Source organism: Danio rerio, chromosome 12, assembly GCF_052040795.2.
Source record: "Danio rerio strain M-AB ecotype USA chromosome 12, GRCz13ab, whole genome shotgun sequence".
Lineage (NCBI taxonomy): Eukaryota > Metazoa > Chordata > Actinopteri > Cypriniformes > Danionidae > Danio > Danio rerio.
This window is the reverse complement of record NC_141032.1, coordinates 21199411-21219720: the sequence shown is the minus strand read 5'-3', so window position 1 is coordinate 21219720 and position 20310 is coordinate 21199411. Positions and strand designations below refer to the sequence as shown.

At 38.9% G+C, this 20310-nt stretch overlaps 2 protein-coding genes across 11 annotated transcripts in view; one reads left to right on the top strand and one right to left on the bottom strand.

Annotated features, from left to right (window-relative positions):
- The window catches only part of ep300a (EP300 lysine acetyltransferase a), a 38933-nt gene extending 18811 nt beyond the window's left edge, over positions 1–20122 (top strand). For 4 of the 10 annotated variants that reach the window (XM_087276094.1, XM_087276092.1, XM_087276091.1 and 1 more), the window contains exons 15-31: positions 129–344; positions 452–611; positions 1951–2069; positions 3620–3859; positions 4171–4259; positions 6340–6450; positions 7782–7838; positions 7937–8014; positions 11766–11833; positions 11936–12086; positions 12208–12354; positions 12442–12555; positions 12639–12804; positions 12902–13069; positions 13152–13313; positions 14628–14909; positions 15218–20122. In XM_087276094.1, coding sequence (XP_087132220.1) covers positions 129–344; positions 452–611; positions 1951–2069; positions 3620–3859; positions 4171–4259; positions 6340–6450; positions 7782–7838; positions 7937–8014; positions 11766–11833; positions 11936–12086; positions 12208–12354; positions 12442–12555; positions 12639–12804; positions 12902–13069; positions 13152–13313; positions 14628–14909; positions 15218–18124 — 5235 coding nt within the window. In that variant the 3' untranslated portion in view covers positions 18125–20122. Of the gene's footprint in view, positions 1–128; positions 345–451; positions 612–1950; positions 2070–3619; positions 3860–4170; positions 4260–6339; positions 6451–7754; positions 7839–7936; positions 8015–11765; positions 11834–11935; positions 12087–12207; positions 12355–12441; positions 12556–12638; positions 12805–12901; positions 13070–13151; positions 13314–14627; positions 14910–15217 lie in introns of all 10 variants that reach the window. The other 6 variants (XM_087276096.1, XM_087276095.1, XM_087276093.1 and 3 more) reach the window with 3 other exon arrangements.
- The window catches only part of cbx7b (chromobox homolog 7b), a 29214-nt gene continuing 10159 nt past the window's right edge, over positions 1256–20310 (bottom strand). Inside the window, exon 7 of the mRNA XM_087276216.1 lies at positions 1256–3196. The gene's annotated coding sequence lies outside the window, so the exon portion shown is untranslated. The remainder of the gene's footprint in view (positions 3197–20310) is intronic.

Below are 20310 nucleotides of genomic sequence, written 5' to 3'. Positions count from 1 at the left end.
ATTTGTCAATTTTGTTCTTGTTAAATCAGATTACACTTAATATATTTAAATTAAATTTCATTGTTAATTAAACATTCAACAATTATTTTTAGATTGTATCTTTTACCTTTTTTGCCCTCTCTCTTAAGTTGTCTCATAAAGGTTCTCTACCAGTTGATGGCCAGGCTGCTACTCCTGCCTCCGTCAGCAGTGTAGAGGCATCATTTCAGCAAGCTCCTTCAGACTCCACAGCCACCCTGGAGCCAAAGGTGGAGGTCAAGGCGAAAGATGAGGAGGAGGAAGAAGCCATGGAGGAAGAAAGAACTGCTAAGGAGGAAGACAGTAAAACTGAGGAAAAGCCAGAGGTACGACATTTCCAGAAAATGGTTCAGTTTTATTTCCAAATCAGTTATTAGTGATTGTCATTTAATATAATTTCTGATTGATTGATGGCTTTTATGTTGTTAATCAGGTAAAGAAAGAGGAGCCATTGAGTGATGGTGGGCCGATGGAGACTGCATCTGATGAGGACAAAAAACCTGAGATAAAGATTGAGCCTAAAGAAGAGGAAGAGGGTTCAGAGTCTGCAACTAGCCAGAGTTCTGTTTCTGGATCCACTAACAAAAAGAAAAGTATGATCAGACCCCATTTGAGCATATTTAACTGATGGTACACTGATAATGATGCTATTAAAATACAATTATTAACAACTGATCAGCCATGCAACATATTTGCAACAAGTCATATTGTATCTATAAATGAAAATCCTCTACTTGTTCCAAACCAAAAAAGTTTCTTTTTTTCTCTTGAATACAAGAACATATACTGAAGAATTTGGGGAAAAACAGATATCAACTTCCATAGTTTTTGTTTGTTTTTTCTTATTATGGATGTCAGAAGCTGCCTTTTCTTTTTCCCTAACGTTCTTTAGATCATCTTGTTTTGTGTTCAACAGAAGAAAGAAATACACCATGATTTTTGGAGATCTTGATTAATGACGCACATAAATAAATATGACTTACTGATGCATTTCTGATTTGATGCTGTAGACATTTGCATTAATTTCTGCCATGAGTAATGATTCAACCTTCTAAAATGCAATTTTAAGGGTTATAGAACCCTCTGGTCAGGTAATGGTTAGTTCTCAACAATTTTGACAATGTTGTAAACAATGGTGTCAAAGATATCATGTGGAGCAGAGTGGAGACAGTGACAACATTGTCTTTCGAGTCAGTTTTGTTTGCTCCCTTTAAGTTAAAAGCAACAAGGCTTCACCCCAAATGAACACTAAAATTTATTACATGCAACGAAATGAATGCACACTCTATGTGGCTTTCTAAGATCTCTACACAAATGCACATAAATGCACAAATGCTTGCAATTGTACTCCATGTCAAAATGCATGAATGCATTGTTGCAGCTTATTTATTTGTTATTTTTATGTTGTTAAGCTAAAAAGGTTTTACTTTTAAAACAAATGAAAAGTTAACCGGAATATTAATAAAGCTGTACAGATGACAATTTATGCAGAAACTCAGCTCCAAAACAGACACCCTCCTTTACTCTATGAACGTATCTCTCACTCTACATAGTCTTGACAGTTTAAAGTGTGTCATATGAAATCAACACATAATATATGAAGATGATTTACTTATATCTTCACAACATCATGTGCTATCTCCTGAATATTTCTGAGACAGATGCACCATAAATTATCATCTGTATAAAACTGGGAAGAAAATGGCACAAAATCCTCAGTAATTATTGAAAAGTAAAATATTCGAACGTTGTCTTCTATAACACATATTTTTACCTGAGAAAATGTAATTTAGTGTTTCATGACCCTTTGATGTGATTTTATCCAATTGATATCTGTTCTTTAACATAACTGGAAAAGTCTGAATAACATAAATAAACTGTTGCTAAGATTTTAAGGATATGAAATAATACTTTTCTGTTTTGCTTTGTCAGTTTTTAAACCAGAGGAACTGAGGCAGGCCCTGATGCCTACACTGGAGTCTCTTTATCGCCAGGACCCCGAGTCTCTGCCCTTCCGCCAGCCTGTAGACCCTTCACTGTTGGGAATACCAGTACGTATGCTGTCTGCTTGTCTTTGAAACTTTGCAGACTTTTTGCAAAGACCCAAGGCCATGATATGGTCTCCCAAAACAGATATCTGATTCAGAACAGAACTGATTATTGTCCATAATTTTGGTCTTAATTTTGGTAATTAATTTGTCTTATAAATTTTCATTTACCGATTGTTAATGACCAATCAAAGGAACTATATTCACACTTGAACCGTATTCATTAATAAACATGTGGGTTTTAAATGTAATGGAATGTCTACCATCAGAAATATCACACCCACTTCAATTAACACAATATAATCTTCAAACAACAAAAAATAGCAAGGTGATTATAAACAATACCATAAAGTACTTGAATTATACTTCAAAAATACCTGAATTAATCTGTTGTAGTTTCTACAACTTTAGTTTTTACTGCAGTAAAGTATGGTGTAGTATAATATACCCTAAAGGAGTGGTCGCCAAACAGTCGATCGCGATCGCTTTGGGATTGATTGCTTTGTTTAGTGGTAAAGCTCTTGGACTTATCATAAAAGCTAGAAGTGTGGCCCTCTCAGTCCGGAATACTTGAGGTGTCACAACAACCTCTCACAATTGCCATTAGTGCCTAGTCGGGTCTTCAGACCTACTACTCATAAGGCACTTGAGCATAGGGTAAGAGCAGCCTAATCTCGTTTCCAGGCTATTGATTGCTAATTGCCCTGCACTAAGCTATGCAACAATTAATTCTCAAATCACTTAACTTTGCTGCAGCATAGTAAAGGGCAGCCTCACAAAGAGTCTCAGCTAGTATTTACTTCAAGGTTGAGGCCTTGTTTTCAATTCAGGTGTCCAGTCTGCCCTGCATCTTCTCAATTGTCATCCCCTCAAAGTCTGTGATGGGCCAGTTTTTGATCTCCATTACATCATTGGAGAGGCATTCCAGACAAGAAATTGGTTCTGAATGCGGTCAAAGAAGTATATTGTGTTCAGTTCAGTTGTTCAGACATTGTTTTGCCGTCCAAAGACTTTCTGGGTGGTGGACCCTCTTCTTCAAGCATAGCTTTCATCTAGCCCATAGCTGCTAGATGTTATTCCACCAGTTTTGCAGCATTTTGTGGGGTGCTTCTTTTAGATGTCTGTGATAACTCCGAATGAGAATAAAAAAATAAAAAAAACTGTTCATGACTTTGTGAGATGAGAGGTTACATGCAACTCCTTCTACCATGCAATAATGGTCTCTAGTGGTCTTCCTCTATTGATAGAGCTATGGTTATCTCAGTCTTATTACCAGGATCTTTCTCAGGGTCAATTAACCATGCTCATTTATTCACATGTCTCTGTATACATAGAGTAAAAATCTATCACGGTTGACAATTCATTCAATTTTACTAATACTACACTTTTTATGAAAATGAACATTTGATTAAATGTATACCTATTGTGTAGGAGTTGAAAGTTGATAAAATTGTTAAAATTGCATAATTTGGGGAACTAATACGCTAAATATCTCATTTATGTAAACGGAAGTTTCTACTGTTCATGATGATTGTAATTTTTACCAATTTCAGGACTATTTTGACATTGTGAAAAATCCAATGGACTTGTCTACTATCAAACGAAAGCTTGACACAGGCCAGTACCAGGAGCCATGGCAGTATGTAGATGACATCTGGCTTATGTTCAACAACGCCTGGCTGTACAATCGTAAGACATCACGGGTCTACAAGTACTGCTCCAAACTGGCGGAGGTCTTTGAGCAAGAAATTGACCCAGTCATGCAGAGCCTTGGCTACTGTTGTGGGAGAAAGGTACAGTTGAGAACACATGACTGTTTGTACAAATTAAATTAGTTTTATAAGATACTGCCTATTTTACAAATCGATATTTTCTTTTTTTTTTGTGGACAGAATGAATGAGAGTTTGGGGCTGATTCTGTAATGATCATTAGAGAGTATGTGTTGAGCTGGCAGAGGGTGATCATAATAGGGTTTTTAGTATTAGCGCAGATTCAAGTACATGTTGATCTGAAAGGGACCTAAAATTGATCTGATATTTTATATATAGGTATGTTTTTGCCAAAATAACATTGGCTAAGGTTTTTTTGTTTGTTTCTTTACAGCTTGAATTTTCTCCCCAAACTCTGTGCTGCTATGGGAAACAGTTATGCACTATACCACGAGATGCTGCTTACTTTAGTTATCAGAACAGGTAAGAAACTTATGACTGAGGGGAGTTTCAGCAGACAAATAAGCAAATATTTATCTGAAATGACCTGTATTTTGATTATTTCTTTCAAATGCATGCAACATTTTTTAAACAGCAGTTTTCCCCTCTGTTCTTAACTATATAGAGTGAATTGATAATTGTTAGGGGTGTAACTGATCACGGTTGATCCGTGATTCGTATTGATCACAACCCACGAACACACATGGCCTGCAGATCAATAATTTTTTTTACTGGTAGATTAATCCTAAATTTGTAACAATCACAGAGAGATTGCCTCTCGCGTGATTCCAATAACATGTATAAAAGCATTAAGGCTTTCCTGTAAGATATAATGATAACGGAAGAAGTTGTGGTAGGTTTTTCGGTATGTGATGGGTTTCATTTAAAGGTGTTTAAAGGTGTCACTAATTGTTTAGCCTGCATCAATGCATTCAATGTAAGCTGCATGATTAATCATTAGAAGATCGGTATCTCAACAGCCACGCAACATAAATTATAAATGGTGGTGATGTGCATGTTTATTAAATTCTTAAATCACTGCATTCAAATCTGAAAACGCAAAAATCAAGAAAAAGATTGAGTCATTAGTCTTTTGAGTTAGTTATAAAGTTAGTCAAATAACAACGAAGTGCTGGGATAACAGTTTATAGTTTGGATAAAACCACTGATGATCATGGTAAAGATTAAAATGACCGTCATATGCTCAGAATTGAAAGTTGTAGGCAGCAATTACATTGTTTAATCAACCAGCTATCAAAATTATTCCTCTGAATAAAAAAAATTGACATCTTGCAATGAAACATGACATTTCATGACATTTCATGAGTAATTAACTCATTATCAGAGTCATTTATTGGAAATAAGACTAACATTTATATGGGTTGTACAAATTCTAATGTTAAATTTCGACATTTAGCGTCTTAGGCAACAGTAGTTGTAACTGTAAAGCAACTGTAGTTTTAACTGTAAAATATTCAATACTGTAAAAAATCCATTATTTTTATTCAGCTAATTATTTCTTCTAAGTTCTAAGTTCTGTTTGTTAAAATCAAAAGTGTCTTGCACTACTGTTTTCGTAATAAGCGGAAAGCAAATTACATTTCTCTCCTCTTTTTGTCTTATCAGGAAAAAAAAACATTATGTGATCTGAACCGTAATATTTGTGATCCGTTAAACCACTAATAATTGCATTTTGGTTGATTAGCCTGTCTTTATTATTTTACATTTTCCACCAATCAGTTCATAGTCCATTGTAAATCTCAACCTGTGTGAAAAGACCTGGCATTTTAAAGCATACTCCTTTTCTCTTACATATAATCATTAAAACAATCTAATAGAATCATACATTTACCAAGTCAGTTGTAAACCAGGTTTCTTGAAACAAAATTAGTCTTTTTTTTTTTTTTTTCATACGGGCTGTTTGAGCTTGTATGCCTAGATGTGTTTAGTCAAATTTATGGTTTTCAAAATGATTCGAAATATTGTATCTGTAAAATCATATGATCCATTTTATTAATTTTTTCTGTAGTGTAATGTAATGTATGATTCGACTCTGGCATTAATAGAAATCTTCAAAGGACATCTTTAAAATGCCTGTTTGCTTGACTTTTTGGCTGCAGTGAGTTTGTTTGTTTAATGTGCTCACGTGTCCTTAAGTCTCAACACCTTTCACAATTGATTCTGCTCCTTTTTTTGCTGAAATGGTTTTTCTCATTATAGATGTAAATGCTAATCTGTGCTTTGCTTTGGCTTTCTGCTTGTCTCTGTTGTCTCCCTCCGTATCCATCCATTTCTGTCTTGTCTAATGTTTTTCTTTGTCGACCCTTTTCTTCTTTCCTGTACTTTGACGTTTGTCATGTCTGCTATCGCCTGCTTTCATCTGACCAATCATCTGCACCTAAACCCCTCCCTGCTCAAATCCTGCATCATGATTGGCTCTTCTGGCGATGACCCTGTCCTGCGCTTCCCTTTGGCCTGCCTGCCCTGCCTTGTCCTGCACTGATTGGTGGCTACCTCCTCGTTGCCTTGCTGTGATTGGCTGTGATGTTGGCACATGGTGTAGTTCACCAAAATATGGGCTTCTTGCTGACAGGTACCACTTCTGCGAGAAGTGTTTCAATGAGATCCAGGGTGAAACCGTGTCCTTGGGAGACGATCCATCCCAACCTCAAACGTAAGTTGACTCTTCTTACACACTAATTTAATCTGCTTTAATGCAGACACTAGAGCAATATCATTCTGTATTGTCAAACCCCCTATATTAGGCATGGGCTGGTATACGTTTGTGAAGGTATGATAGCTGGATAAAAACATCACTGTTTCACAGTATTTTGATTACTGCTCTAAGGGTGCTTTCACACCTTTGAATCGATTCAGTTGTTCCGAAACAGATTACAATTGTTACATTGTTGCTCTTTGCTCTTGGAGCGGTTCGCTTTCACATTGCAAAGTTTCTAATCAGACCAAAAGAGCTCAAACAAGTCACGTGCGAGTAAACTCTCCTCACATTGGTCAGAGTGTCAGGGTTTATTTTGCAGCGTCCCGCTAAGCTGTCAGGAGAGGTGGTGGCTTGATGGTGATTGACAGGGTGCGCGCGCGCGCGATGTGTCTGAGGAGAGATTCGGTGGGGAGGGGTGAGAAGGGTGCGCGACGTAGCCTATTTGAGGACTGGAGGGAGACGCGAGATTACCAGGAGATCATCACTCGTTTGCGGGCATCCGGAGACTCGCGAAACTTCCCGCCATGCTCATAATTCTCTCTTTATATAGCCGTATGCCTATTACATATCCATAAAACACTGTGATATAACCACGCTCGGATCGGATCGCTTTTTCACTGCAATCGATCCGCTCCAGGGTTTGTTTCAATCGAGCCAAGACCACCTCATTCAATCGATCTCGGAGAGATTACTTTGGCGCGGAACAGAGCGCGATTGCCCTGTTCACATATGCCAAACTAACCGCGCTAACTGGGCAATCGAGACAATCGTTCCGAAACAAAAGTGTAGGTGTAAAAGCACCCTAAAATAAGTTTTCTTTTTAGATGCCCTATTAAAAAAACAACACATTTTCCCCTCATTGAACACAATATACAGCATTTCATTTGACTTTTTTCACATTTATAATATTTTGGAACAGTAAACATGTCAGGCTAAATAATTAAATAATAAATCATTGACTTCTGCTAGGTTTAGTTTTAAAAAACACAGGTTTCTTCACAACACAAAAACACCTTTACAAAAATAACTTTACATATACCTTAGGCACGGTATGACATGAATTGTTTGCAATTTTAAAACAATGACTTTTCCAAAGTGCAGTATAAACCTTAAAACCGGTTATTATCCCATGCCTAATATATATATAAATACACAATTCACTTGGATTACTGTTTGAAAATTTGAAGCAGGATTTGTGAAGACAATATGTGCACCCTTTGAGCCTTTCCATGTTGCATGGTCTTTTCTTGTTTTAATAGAGCTACAATTTTCCTGAATATTTCTAGATCAATCAACAAAGATCAGTTTGAAAAGAAGAAAAATGACACACTTGACCCTGAGCTGTAAGTTTACGGAACTTATTCCAGTTTTGTGCATTTTGCAAAATTCTCAGTATTTATGCTTTTTTTTTTTGCTTTTTTCCTTTTTGTTTTCTTTGTAGATTTGTGGAATGTATGGATTGTGGCCGTAAGATGCATCAGATCTGCGTTTTGCACAATGAAACTATATGGCCATCAGGGTAAGCTACCTGCATTTAAATAGATTCATATCAAGGTTATAATAGTTTTGGATTTTTTATTAGTTTTAGTTTTTATTTTGTTTTAACTTTTTTTTGTTTTTAAATTCAGTTAGTTTTAATTATTTTTCAGAGGTAGCTAGATTTACTTGTTTTTATATTTTGAATTTGCTTAGTTTTAGTTAATTTTTTTAATTAGTTTCAATGTTTTAGTTTTTTAGTTTTTTTTAACTTGTAGTTTTTTGTTTGTTTGCTTTTTTGTAAATTACAATATTTGTTAGGTGCACAATTCAATATCATCAGAATAAATATTGTATAATAAAAACTCAACCAAACATACATTTTTGAAACATGTATTCAGATGACACATGAACACTTCCATCTACCCATCTTCAAATTCAAATACGACAGCCCACAGGATAGCAGCCCTAAATACAATATGTCTGCAAGGCTGCTTCTTAGGTTAGATAAATGGTAGTTATGGAAAGTTCAGATCTTTAACACAAACCGGATCTTTTGAGACAATCCTACCATGTTTGGACTTAACATATCAAATATATAGTCAGCAATCAATTTTAGGCAGTTCAAACATTATGATCTGACAAGTTTCTTACAGTTAAGTTTTGCAACCCAACTAAAGCATGATTCACTTATTTAAATTCCATTACGACTTTCCTCTCAATGAAGCCGTGCTGCAGTTATGCAGTATTATGCATTATTATGAGTTCACCCGTTCTCAAATCCAATCTCAGTTTACTGTTCAAATTTTCCTAGAAAATTGGTTTATTTTGAGTCAGAGGGGGGTATTAGGCATGTAAAAAGTAAGTTGTTTATGAATAAGTGCTTACTGGAGATGTATATTGTTTCAAATTATTTAGTTTGATTTGGTGAACTAGTTCAATCGGTTCACTTAGAAGATCTGCTGAAAAAGAATGCTTTGTTTCTCAATCACTAATACAGAAATAAAACTCATTACTGGTGGACACAAATGTGTTGAATGCATTTAAGTCTCTGCTCGGGTCGTATTTAATATGGTCACCATGTTACTGTCATGTCCAGTTGTTATTGTCATGGGAGCAACAGCAAGCATGACTGCAGGAGGGCCGGCTTGATCTGGCCAATAGCATCAGTATTACAGACCCTGAGGTGCTGTATGGGTCAAACACCTGGGGCCTCATGTACGAAGACTTGCGTGGAAATCTTACTAAAACATTGCGTACGCACAAAGCTGTAAATGTGCGTACGCAGAAAAAATTTCAGATGTATGAAACACTGCGTACGCCGAATCTCACGCATATTCTTTTGTACATCTGAATGAACGTGAAACTGAGCGCAACATGCACGAGCACAAAACCCCTCCCTGCCTCCTCCCCCGTATGAATATGCTAATGACTATGCTAATGGCAAAACCCAACGAAAAAGCAATGGCAAAAGCAAGCAAAAAGAGAAACTTTGAACAGAATGTGAATTGGAGGTGCTTTCAGAGGTAGACCGGAGAAAAGCGGTGTTATTTGCAAGTTTGTTCTCCGGAATTAACAATAAAAGAAAAAAATAGAGCGGGAGAGTTTAGCTGATGCGGTTAACACATTTGGGTCTGAACATCGCACTGAGTGCATTAAAAAAAAGAAATAGTGTGGTTTATATCTGTAAAATGTTGCAGGATGGTTAACAGTCTCAGTGGCGCTACTCGTAGGACCCATGTGAACAGGAATTGATACGTTCGAGCATGAACTCGGCTCGAATCCAGCGTCTGATGAACTCTTTCTTGTTTTTTCCCCCGCTACATATCAGATTTTGTCAACTATTTATCACGAGAAAGACAAGTAGGAATCATTAATAAGTTCATATCAATAAGCATCATATTTTATTTGCACATTTATTGAATGGAAATGTTTCTGATTCACGCATGCAAATTCATCTTCAGATAGGTATGTAAGATTTCCATACCATACAGTTGACCAGCTAAACATTAAAGCACAATTTGCAGCGGTCGCCTGTTTTCCCAATGTAATCTGAGCGATCTACTGCACGCACATTGCTATAAAGACACTATCTGAAGATGAATTTGCATGCGTGAATCAGAAACATTTCCATTCAATAAATGTGCAAATAAAATATGATGCACAAACTTATTAATGATTCCTACTAGTCTTTCTCGTGATAAATAGTAGGCAAAATATGATATGTAGCGGGGGAAAAAAAGAAGAAAGAGTTCATCAGACGCTGGATTCGAGCCGAGTTCATGCTCGAACGTGTCAAAACATGTTCACATGTGTCTTACGAGCGCGCCACTGAGACTGTTCAGAGTGCTGTAACACTTTACAGATATAATAATATTGAATGGAAATGTTACTGATTCACGCATGCAAATTCATCTTCAGATAGTGTCTTTATAGCAATGTGCGTGCGATAGATCGCTCAGATTACATTGGGAAAACAGGCGACCGCTGCAAATTGTGCTTTAATGTTTAGCTGGTCAACTGTATGGTATGGAAACCTTATATACCTGCTGAACCCGTCTCATACAGCTGCCATTGCAAGGCTCAGACACTTTGTAGAGAGCAATTTAACACAACTGCCTCTAGGAGTCGCCAATGGAAATAAAACAGACACGCACAAAAAATGTGCGTACGCCTGCCAGAAAGCTGCCGTGAAGTTGCGCACATTCCCACGTTCAGTTCATTGTTAGTAAATCCAAACGTGAGCGATTCTGAGCGTGAAACCTGGCGTACGCAAAGTTTTTGTGCGTACGCAGCGTTGATACATGAGGCCCCTGGTTGTTACGAACCCCAGTTTTTTAAGGCTCGTCTAGGGAAGGGGTTAGCAACATAAAAGGACACAGAAACCAGAATTACAATTCTCTATTTATTTAGAGACCAGAAAATACGTATCCTATTTAATTAAGGTGGCAACAGAAATATAAATCATTAATCAAACAATAACCAAGTCAAAGCAATTGCTTTGACTAACAAACAAAACATATATTATAAAGAAAATATTGATAAAAAACAAGAAAATCATAGATCAAAGAAACGGCACAACACCAGCATGGCTCCTCAGCAGCGGCTGCACAAGACGCGCACAGAAGTTCGGACCTTCTTCATCAGGGCAAGATACGGAGAGATTCTCAGCAAGTACGGGTCATACCCTCCAAAGAGAGACAAGATCGCGAGGATCGGTCAGACGCGCTGGAAATCAAGAGCCACCCCGACACACACTCAGCTTCCGCTTATAAAGGCGACAAGTTGAATTAGCGGCAGGTGCAAGGCGGAGCCAGCCTCAAAGAAAAGAAATTGCAATTAATAAAACAATCTTCACCACAACACAATCACGAAGAGAATAATAATAATAATAATAATAATAATGAAGAAAGGCTAAATAAAGAATAAACCGTGACATGGTGTAGGAGCAAAATTGGTAATGCGAAGTAAATAGATTTACTTCTAAAAGGCCTACGTATTATTAAATACATTAAGAAAATCAAAAACAAAGGATGTTATTGTAATTTTTGTTAGTTTCAGTTAGTTTTTTTATATACTCAGTACAGTTTGTTGGTTCTAGTTAAAAAAAAAACTTTTATTTTTTTTTCCAGTTAACGAAAATGTATTTTCAATTCTATTTTTCTTTTTTTTGTTCGCTTTTGTTAATTATAATAACCTGGATTTTTGTCAACTTTGGTTTTTGAAAGGAGTTACAAAATAAAAGGCATTACACACTGATATAATTCCAGAATTTTCCTTTTTGTCTTGTTTAGCTTTGTGTGTGATGGTTGTCTGAAGAAGTCCAACAAAACCCGCAAAGAGAATAAATATGCTGCTAAAAGTATGTAGTTCCATTTTTACAGTTCAATAAAAAAAATTATTTTAAATCTTGATTAGGTTTGTTAACCTTGTTATTTAAACCACATTTTTTGTGGACTTTCAGGGCTTCCACAGACCAAATTAGGCAATTTTTTGGAAACGCGGGTAAATGCCTATCTGAAGCGACAAAATCATCCAGAATCTGGTGAAGTCACTGTTCGTGTTGTTCATGTCTCAGAAAAAATGGTGGAAGTCAAACCAGGCATGAAGTCTAGGTGAGAAGTGATAGATTAGTATCACTTGAATTTAATATTTATCCATTCAAACATTTTAGTGGTTCCTTCAAAATGTTTTGTTAATTATAATAAACTTGGATTTTATTTTCCCATTTCACAGGTTTGTGGATAGTGGAGAAATGTCAGAGTCTTTCCCATACAAATCGAAAGCTTTATTTGCGTTTGAGGAGATTGATGGTGTTGATGTTTGCTTCTTTGGGATGCATGTGCAAGAGTATGGCTCAGACTGTCCACCACCTAATCAAAGGTTAGACATATGTTTTGCCTAACATGTATTTGATCTGTAGCCTTTTTTATGTCCTGCTAAATGATTGTTCCTTTCTCCACTCTTTAGACGGGTTTACATATCCTATTTGGACAGTGTCCACTTCTTTCAGCCACGCTTTTTAAGAACAGAGGTGTACCATGAAATCCTTATAGGATATCTTGATTATGCCAAAAGACAAGGGTAAGATGATACTACCAGGCTCAGTTCACATTGACTTGTGAAGTTCTTGATTAAGCCTTTTTTGTTTATTTGCTCTTTCTTAGGTTTACCACAGGACACATCTGGGCCTGCCCTCCTAGCGAAGGAGATGATTACATCTTCCATTGTCATCCTGCAGACCAGAAGATACCCAAGCCCAAGCGACTGCAAGAGTGGTATAAGAAGATGCTGGACAAAGCTGTCGCAGAGCGTGTTGTGCATGATTACAAGGTACAATTTAGACGTTTTAAATTATTACACATTTTATTAGCATCGAAATAAGAAATCAAGGAATGTTTATTTATTAGTTTGTTTTATTATTTTTTAGGACATCTTCAAACAGGCAACAGAAGATCGTCTCACTAGTGCCAAAGAACTGCCCTATTTTGAGGGTGATTTCTGGCCTAATGTTCTTGAAGAAAGCATTAAAGAATTGGAGCAAGAAGAAGAGGAAAGAAAGAGGGAGGAAAACAGCACATCCAATGAGAGTGTTGAGGTTAGTCTTTAAGCTTTTATCTTATCTTTTATCTTATCTCAATTTTTCACACAACCGTGAATCTTTCTCATTGTTTCTTTAGACAACAAAAGGTGACAGCAAAAATGCCAAGAAAAAGAACAACAAGAAGACGAGCAAGAACAAGAGCAGTTTAAGCCGAGGAAACAAAAAGAAGCCTGGAATGCCAAATGTGTCTAATGACCTTTCACAGAAGCTCTATGCCACGATGGAAAAGCACAAAGAGGTATGAGATCTCTGTACTGTGATGTTTCACTAAGGCCCCGTTTACACTAGTGCGTTTTAGTTTGAAAACGCATAAGTTTTGCTACGGTTACGCCATCCGTCCACACTACGCCGGAGTTCTCGAGCGCCGAAAACGGAGCGTTTCGAAAACGCTGGAGAGGCCGTTTTCATTCTGAAACGCTGCTGCTCCGTCTCAGTGTGGATGGGGAAAGACGGAGACATCTGAAAACGGAGGCGGGGCTGCAGACATTCGCCTCTCTGATTGGGGCTTTTCCTCAATATTAAGTAGCCTAACACACAGTTCAGTCCTGCATCTTCTCCGTGTAAGTTCAGACTTCGCAAGTTTGATCAAGGCTGCATCTCTTCTTCTCAGTTTGATATGGAAAACATACCGAGGACACGCGTCAATCTTCACAGGGAACAGTGTACTTTATAACTTCATTCACATCACCTTGGCTACGTTGTTTCACTTTCTCAACAATAAAATGTAAACTTGATATAAGGAACTGCCTATTTTTATTTTAATATTAACAACTAAACAGACAGCAGAAATGTTGAGGCGTCGTGCTGCATGAGCGTCATCTTCACTGTGTGCATATTTATAACAAAACGGAGCCGATAACAACTGTCTCCTTTCAATTTCAGTGAAAATACGAAACACACCCTCTCTTTTGCTGAATATCAGTTTTAATAATCGATAATGGCCATTATAAAAGTATAACATACATTAAGTTTATACATTATAGGAAATAAAGGCAAGCGATCAGTCAATATACAGAATAGGCTACGTGCTTACATTAATCATTAACTTATCTTTGCGCTCAGCCAAAACACGTTACCTGAGAACAAGTAATAGAATCCAATGACCAAAGTCAGGGAATATGTCGTTAGATAAAGACAACAAGAGGAATGAAATATCCCGTTTAATAAATATAGTTAGATTAGATCCAGCGGGAGATGCTTGATGAGAAGTCCGACTAGCAGAGCTCTCATCTGGGTAGATGGGCTCCAGCGATTGCCAAAGTGTGTGTGTGTGTGTGGTCACGTGATGTGCGTTTTCAGCGTTTTGGTGTGGACGGAGAGAAGTTCAGAAACGCTGGGTAAAACGCGAGTGTGGACGCGGATCGTTTTCATTCTAAAACGCCGTTTTAAAACTAAAACGCACTAGTGTAAACGAGGCCTAAGAAACAACTTGTCAAGCCTTGTCTGTGTTTGTTAAGTTTGGTGATAGACATATTTATTTGTAGTGATCACATATTACTTTGAATAATTTATTATTTTGTTTTTAAATCCAACCTGTTTTCATCTTCGCTAGGTGTTCTTTGTTATCCGGCTGTTTGCAGCACCCAATTCTAATGCTCTTCTGCCCATTGTTGACCCGGATCCCTTAATGGCCTGTGATTTGATGGATGGTCGCGATGCCTTTCTAACTATTGCACGAGACAAGCACTTGGAGTTTTCCTCATTGCGACGTTCCAAGTGGAGCACTATGTGCATGCTGGTAGAACTGCACAACCAAAGCCAGGACCGCTTTGTCTATACCTGTAATGAGTGCAAACACCATGTTGAAACTCGCTTCCATTGCACTGTGTGCGAGGTAAGAACTAAATAGTAGCAGGGCTTTACAGGACCTTTTGTTGTTTGAAAGTTTTAAAGATTAATGATGTTTTCATTAGTATATAAAGCTAATATGCCAGAATATATTCCACTTTTCCTCTAGTAAATTGAGTTTTTTTTTGCATTGTTCTGTATTGGTCAAAATTAATACCTAGGACATCTGGAAGTCTGGTCACTCTAGTTGTATAGAAATGATCAGATCTGTTTAATAATGGTAATTGATACACATTGTCTAGTACACAATAATAACTTGATAATTTAGTGATTTCTCTAACTTTTCTTTCACAGGACTATGATCTCTGCATCACTTGCTACAATACAAAAGGTCATGAGCACAAGATGGACAAACTGGGCTTGGGGTTGGACGACGAAAGCAACAGTCAGGTTGCTTCCACAACACAGAATCCAGGAGACTCACGACGTCTCAGCATTCAGCGGTGCATCCAGTCTCTGGTGCATGCCTGCCAGTGTCGCAATGCCAACTGCTCACTTCCATCTTGCCAAAAAATGAAACGTGTAGTTCAGCATACCAAAGGCTGCAAACGCAAGACCAATGGTGGTTGTCCTATCTGCAAGCAGCTCATTGCGCTTTGTTGTTACCATGCAAAACACTGCCAAGAGAACAAATGTCCTGTGCCGTTCTGCCTCAACATCAAGCAGAAACTGCGGCAACAGCAACTCCAGCACAGGCTACAGCAGGCCCAGATGGTGCGTAGAAGAATGGCCAGTATGCAAAGGACAGGCCAACAGCTTCCAGGAGGTGGTTGTGGTCTGCCATCTCCTGGGAACGGCTGTAATACTGGTCCGAGCACTCCAACACCGAGCACTCAGCCACCTACCCCTCAGACGCCCACTCAGCAATGTCAGCCTCCAGCAACTCAACCTGGTGTTGGCAATGTTCCATCACAGCAGCAACAGCAGTTGGCAGGGATGGCCCATCAGTACCAGCCAATATCTGGAAGTGGTGGGATGATTAACTCCTCACAGCAGTCAATGTTACCACAGCAGCAGCAACAGCCAACACCAGCTCAGCATCTCCAGAATGCCAACAACCTTCCTCCATATGTGCAAAGACCTACAGGCTCATCTCCACTTTCTCAGTCAATGGGAAAGCCAGGCATGGTTCCAGGTGGCTTCTCTCAACAGCAACAATCAAACCTAGGGCAGCCTGTGATGCCACAACATCAGCCACCTGGCCCCCCACCTGCAGCTGTAGAAATTGCCATGAAAATTCAGCGAGTCGCTGAGACACAACGACAGATGGCTCAGCAAAAGATCCTGCAAAGAAACCAGGCTCCTGGCATGATGCCTCCCCATGGCTTACATCAGGGTCCGCAAACTCAAAACCAGATGGGCATAAACCTTCCTGGCTCTGCAATGGTTGGGCCTTCCCAGGCACAAGTAGCAGTGGCTCGAACTCAAATGGATCAACAGCAGGGAATGGTCACAGCAGGCATGCAACAGCAGCAGCCAGGACCTCGGTCTCAGCTTCCCCAAGTCCAGTTGCAGCAGGGCCAGCAAGGAGCACCTCAACTTCAGGTGTCACCACAACAGCAGTGGACTGGTCCTGGCATGCCTCCTCAACAGAGACCAGGGGTAATGAACCAAATGGGTCTGCAAGGGATGGCTGCACCACAACATCAGCAGCAGCAAGCTGTTGGTCAATCGCAGCCGCAAGGAAACTCTGGTGTAATGGGTATGATAAGTAGCCAAGGAGGGGCTGCACCTGCAGGCGCTGGTCCTGGAAATCACTCTCAGGCTGCCTTACAAGACCTTTTAAGGTTCTTAAGATTACCCAGCTCTCCCCATCAACAGCAGCAAGTCCTGAGTATACTACGTTCAAACCCTCTACTCATGGCAACCTTTATAAGGCAACGGGCTCCTAGGTACCTTGGTCGAGGTGGTCCTGGAGCAGGAGGTGCAGGTGTTCCAGGTGGACCTGGTGGAGGTCCAGGCATCATGGATGGCCAGCAAATGAATGTAAATCCCAATGCAGCTCAGGGTGGTATGCACATGACACAAGGAACGACCATGCAAATGAATCCACTTCAACAACAACAACAGCAGCAGCAAATTCAACAGCGTCCTATGATGAGTGGAAATTTGCAGCAGCAACAGCAAATGGCAGTATTACAGCAGCAGCAGCAACAAGGTGTTATGCCCAGTCAAGGCACGAACATCTCTAATATCCCTCCCCAGTTAAGGGAAATGATGAGACGGCATTTGCAGCAGCAGCAGCAGCAGCAGCAACAACAACAACAACAACAACAACAGCAGCAGCAGCAGCAACAGCAACAGCAGCAGCAGCATCAACAGATGGGTAACCATGCTCAGTTCCAGCATCCTCAACCACCCCAGCAGCAGGGTTATCTAGGCCAGTCTGGAATTCCTCCTCAGCAGCCAGGCCAACCTCACCCAGGTGGTCTCCAGCAACAACAGGGAGGGGCCCAGCCTGGAACCCAGCAAAACTACTCTGGGTCTGTGTCCCATCAGCAGGTTGCAGCAGCTCTGCAACATAGGTTACAGCAACAGCAACTTCAAATGCAACAGCAGCAGAGTGCTATGGGAGGATATCAAGGTGCTGATGGAGGACCTGGAGGTGGTGGTCCCCTCCAGCAGCAGCAGCAGCAGATGCAGTCAGCTCATATGGGCTCACAGCCGCAAATGTTTCAGCAAGCTATACAGCAACGGCTCCTCCAGCAGCAACAGTCACACCTCGGAGGAGGATCTCCTGCTCAACACAATCCTATGAGTCCACAGCAGTCCCAGCAACAGATGTCCCAGTCTCCCCATTTACAGGGCCAGTTGCCCAATTCTCTCGGCAACCAAGTTCGCTCTCCCCAACCATCACCTCGTCCCCAGTCCCAGCCACCAAACTCTAGTCCATCTCCTCGCTTGCAGCCCCAGCCGTCACCCCATCACATCTCACCCCAGACTGGGTCGCCCCACCCAGGTCACCTTCCTCAACACCACAGTGGCATGGCTGCTCCTCCACCGCCACAGCAACAAGCACAGGCATCCCAGCAGCAGCAACAGGTTAACGCCATGGACCAGGGCCCATTTGGAGCAGACCAGAATGCTATGCTTTCACAGTTAAGCGGGATGGGAGCCTTACATGGGCAGGGAACAAATGACATGCTGACGAATAACCAGGATATGGGCTCGAACATTAATCACTCGTTGGATTTGATGTAATGTTGCAGTGCTCAGAGAAATGTCTTGGTTGTTAGGCTTTGGTCGCAGATTTAGGATTTAAAAAGGTTGTCATCGATAGTATTATTATTATTATTTAATATTTTTCTTATGTAATTGAAAAGAACTTCCTATGGGAGATACTACATGTGCAAGTCAACAAATTAAGTTAAATGAATGGTAAGTTATTGTTGTTAATATATAGATATATATAAATATATTTTTTGCCAATTGTGTTGAAAGGGTTTTTGGTTAAGGGATGGAGAAATTGCTTTCTCCTTGCGATACGACCAGAAATATTTTTGGGGCATAGAAGTCTGCCTTTTTTATAGATATTTTTTAAGATTTTAAATATGGCATGAAATTAAAAAGCAAAATTCAAAAACAAAATGGACTGTTTTTTTTTTTTTTCACAGAACAGTCTAGAATGTCATCAGTTTGAAGACTTAGATTTATTCTCGCATATGTAATGATTCTGATGGCATTGGTAATAACTGTTATTTATTGCTCCGCTCTTTTGGTTGGCTAATAGATATTTTCTTGTTCTTTTATTTTGAACAGTTTATGGCATCTGCTATTTGAACCTCCTACAATTCTTGAAGAGTATATTTTTGTTATTGAATGACTAAATGGATGAATTTATATTCTTTTTTTGTATCTTCTGTTCATTTTACAATTTGTTTGAGGGGTTGATGGGGCTCAAGTGAAGTTTTGGGAAAAGTATGTATTTTCTGATGGCTTGTTGCATGGGAAATATCTGTCCTCCTATGCATGTTGCAGTTTTTCCACCCTTCCCATGAATGTTTTCACCATGCCCTCCTTCTCCTTAATGGAACCTGGTGATTCTGCAGGTGTGTGTATAAGTGTGTGTGTTGGACAGCGCAGTGATCTCTACTAAGATGAGGGATTTTGGATTTTGCAAATAATCATCTTGAACTTCCCTCTGCCTCCTCCTTCACGTCTTTCCAGTAAGGAATTGTTGCTCTGATTCTTCACATCCATCTCTAGTGTTCTGAACTTTGGGATTTACTGATCACCTTAATGTATAAAGAACAATTCTGACCTGAAAATAAATTTCTGAAAATGAAATGTCTTTGTTAAACAAATACACATATGTGAATGGAGATAAGTGGACAGATGTTTCCTCTTGACGTAAGATCCTTCGAGCTGAAGAATAATGGGCAGCTTAGATTTAACCTGAGAGATTTTCTTTTTATACATAAATGGCTTGGAAATCAGACGAGCACCAATGCGCCTTTGTATGTGTGCTTCATTAGTGTGTACTAAACCAACACTGACTGTCATTTATGTGTGCACAAATACAGCAAAGAAAAGTTTTAGATTAAAGAAAACGTGGAAGGTCTTTCTGATGGCATATGACAGTAACCTATATAATAATTATTAATATTTCTTCTTGGTTAAAGAGGTGCTGGATGACTTCACAACAGAGGCAATATGGCTTTAGACTTATTTTATAAAGATGAAGAGAACAATATTTGTTTTATATATAAATATATAGATATATTTAATTTTATTTTTGAGAATAATAAAGTTTGATTTTACACTTTTTTCAAAGATGTATTGATGATGCAACATGACACTCTTATACCATACATCCCACTTTGGGGAAATCTGAAAACATCATGGCATTTTAAGGAAATGTCTTATGAGTGAAGTATATAGATTATGATTCATTGTATAAACCATGGCAATTTGCTTTGATCTGTTAAGTTTCGTTTCTAAAACTAACTGGAAAAAATCAACCATACAGTTTTATGGTTCCTAGTTTTGACCACTTTTCTCTTGCTAACACTTTGGTGCTTGCTGAGAGGAGCAAAAACAAAACCACAAAAAAAAAAAAACCCTGTTGCTCTGATTTCAGTAGTTTTACTGTTTGTTTGTTTGTTTGTTTGGCTGTTCTTTTATAAGGTTATTATGGTGGTCAGATTTTTTGCCAATTATTTAATTGTACATTAAAATGTTTGTACCATACAAAAATAATTGGATTGTGTTGTGGTGTAATTATTGAAATGGACCCCCCCCCCCCCCCCCTGTTTTGTACAATCTTAAAAAAACATTCTTTAATGCATGATATCTTTACACCGAAGCTTTATTTATGTCATTATAATAACAAATTTTCCTTTTTAAAGTGCAAATATTTCTAATAGCAAATGCAACCACAGACATTT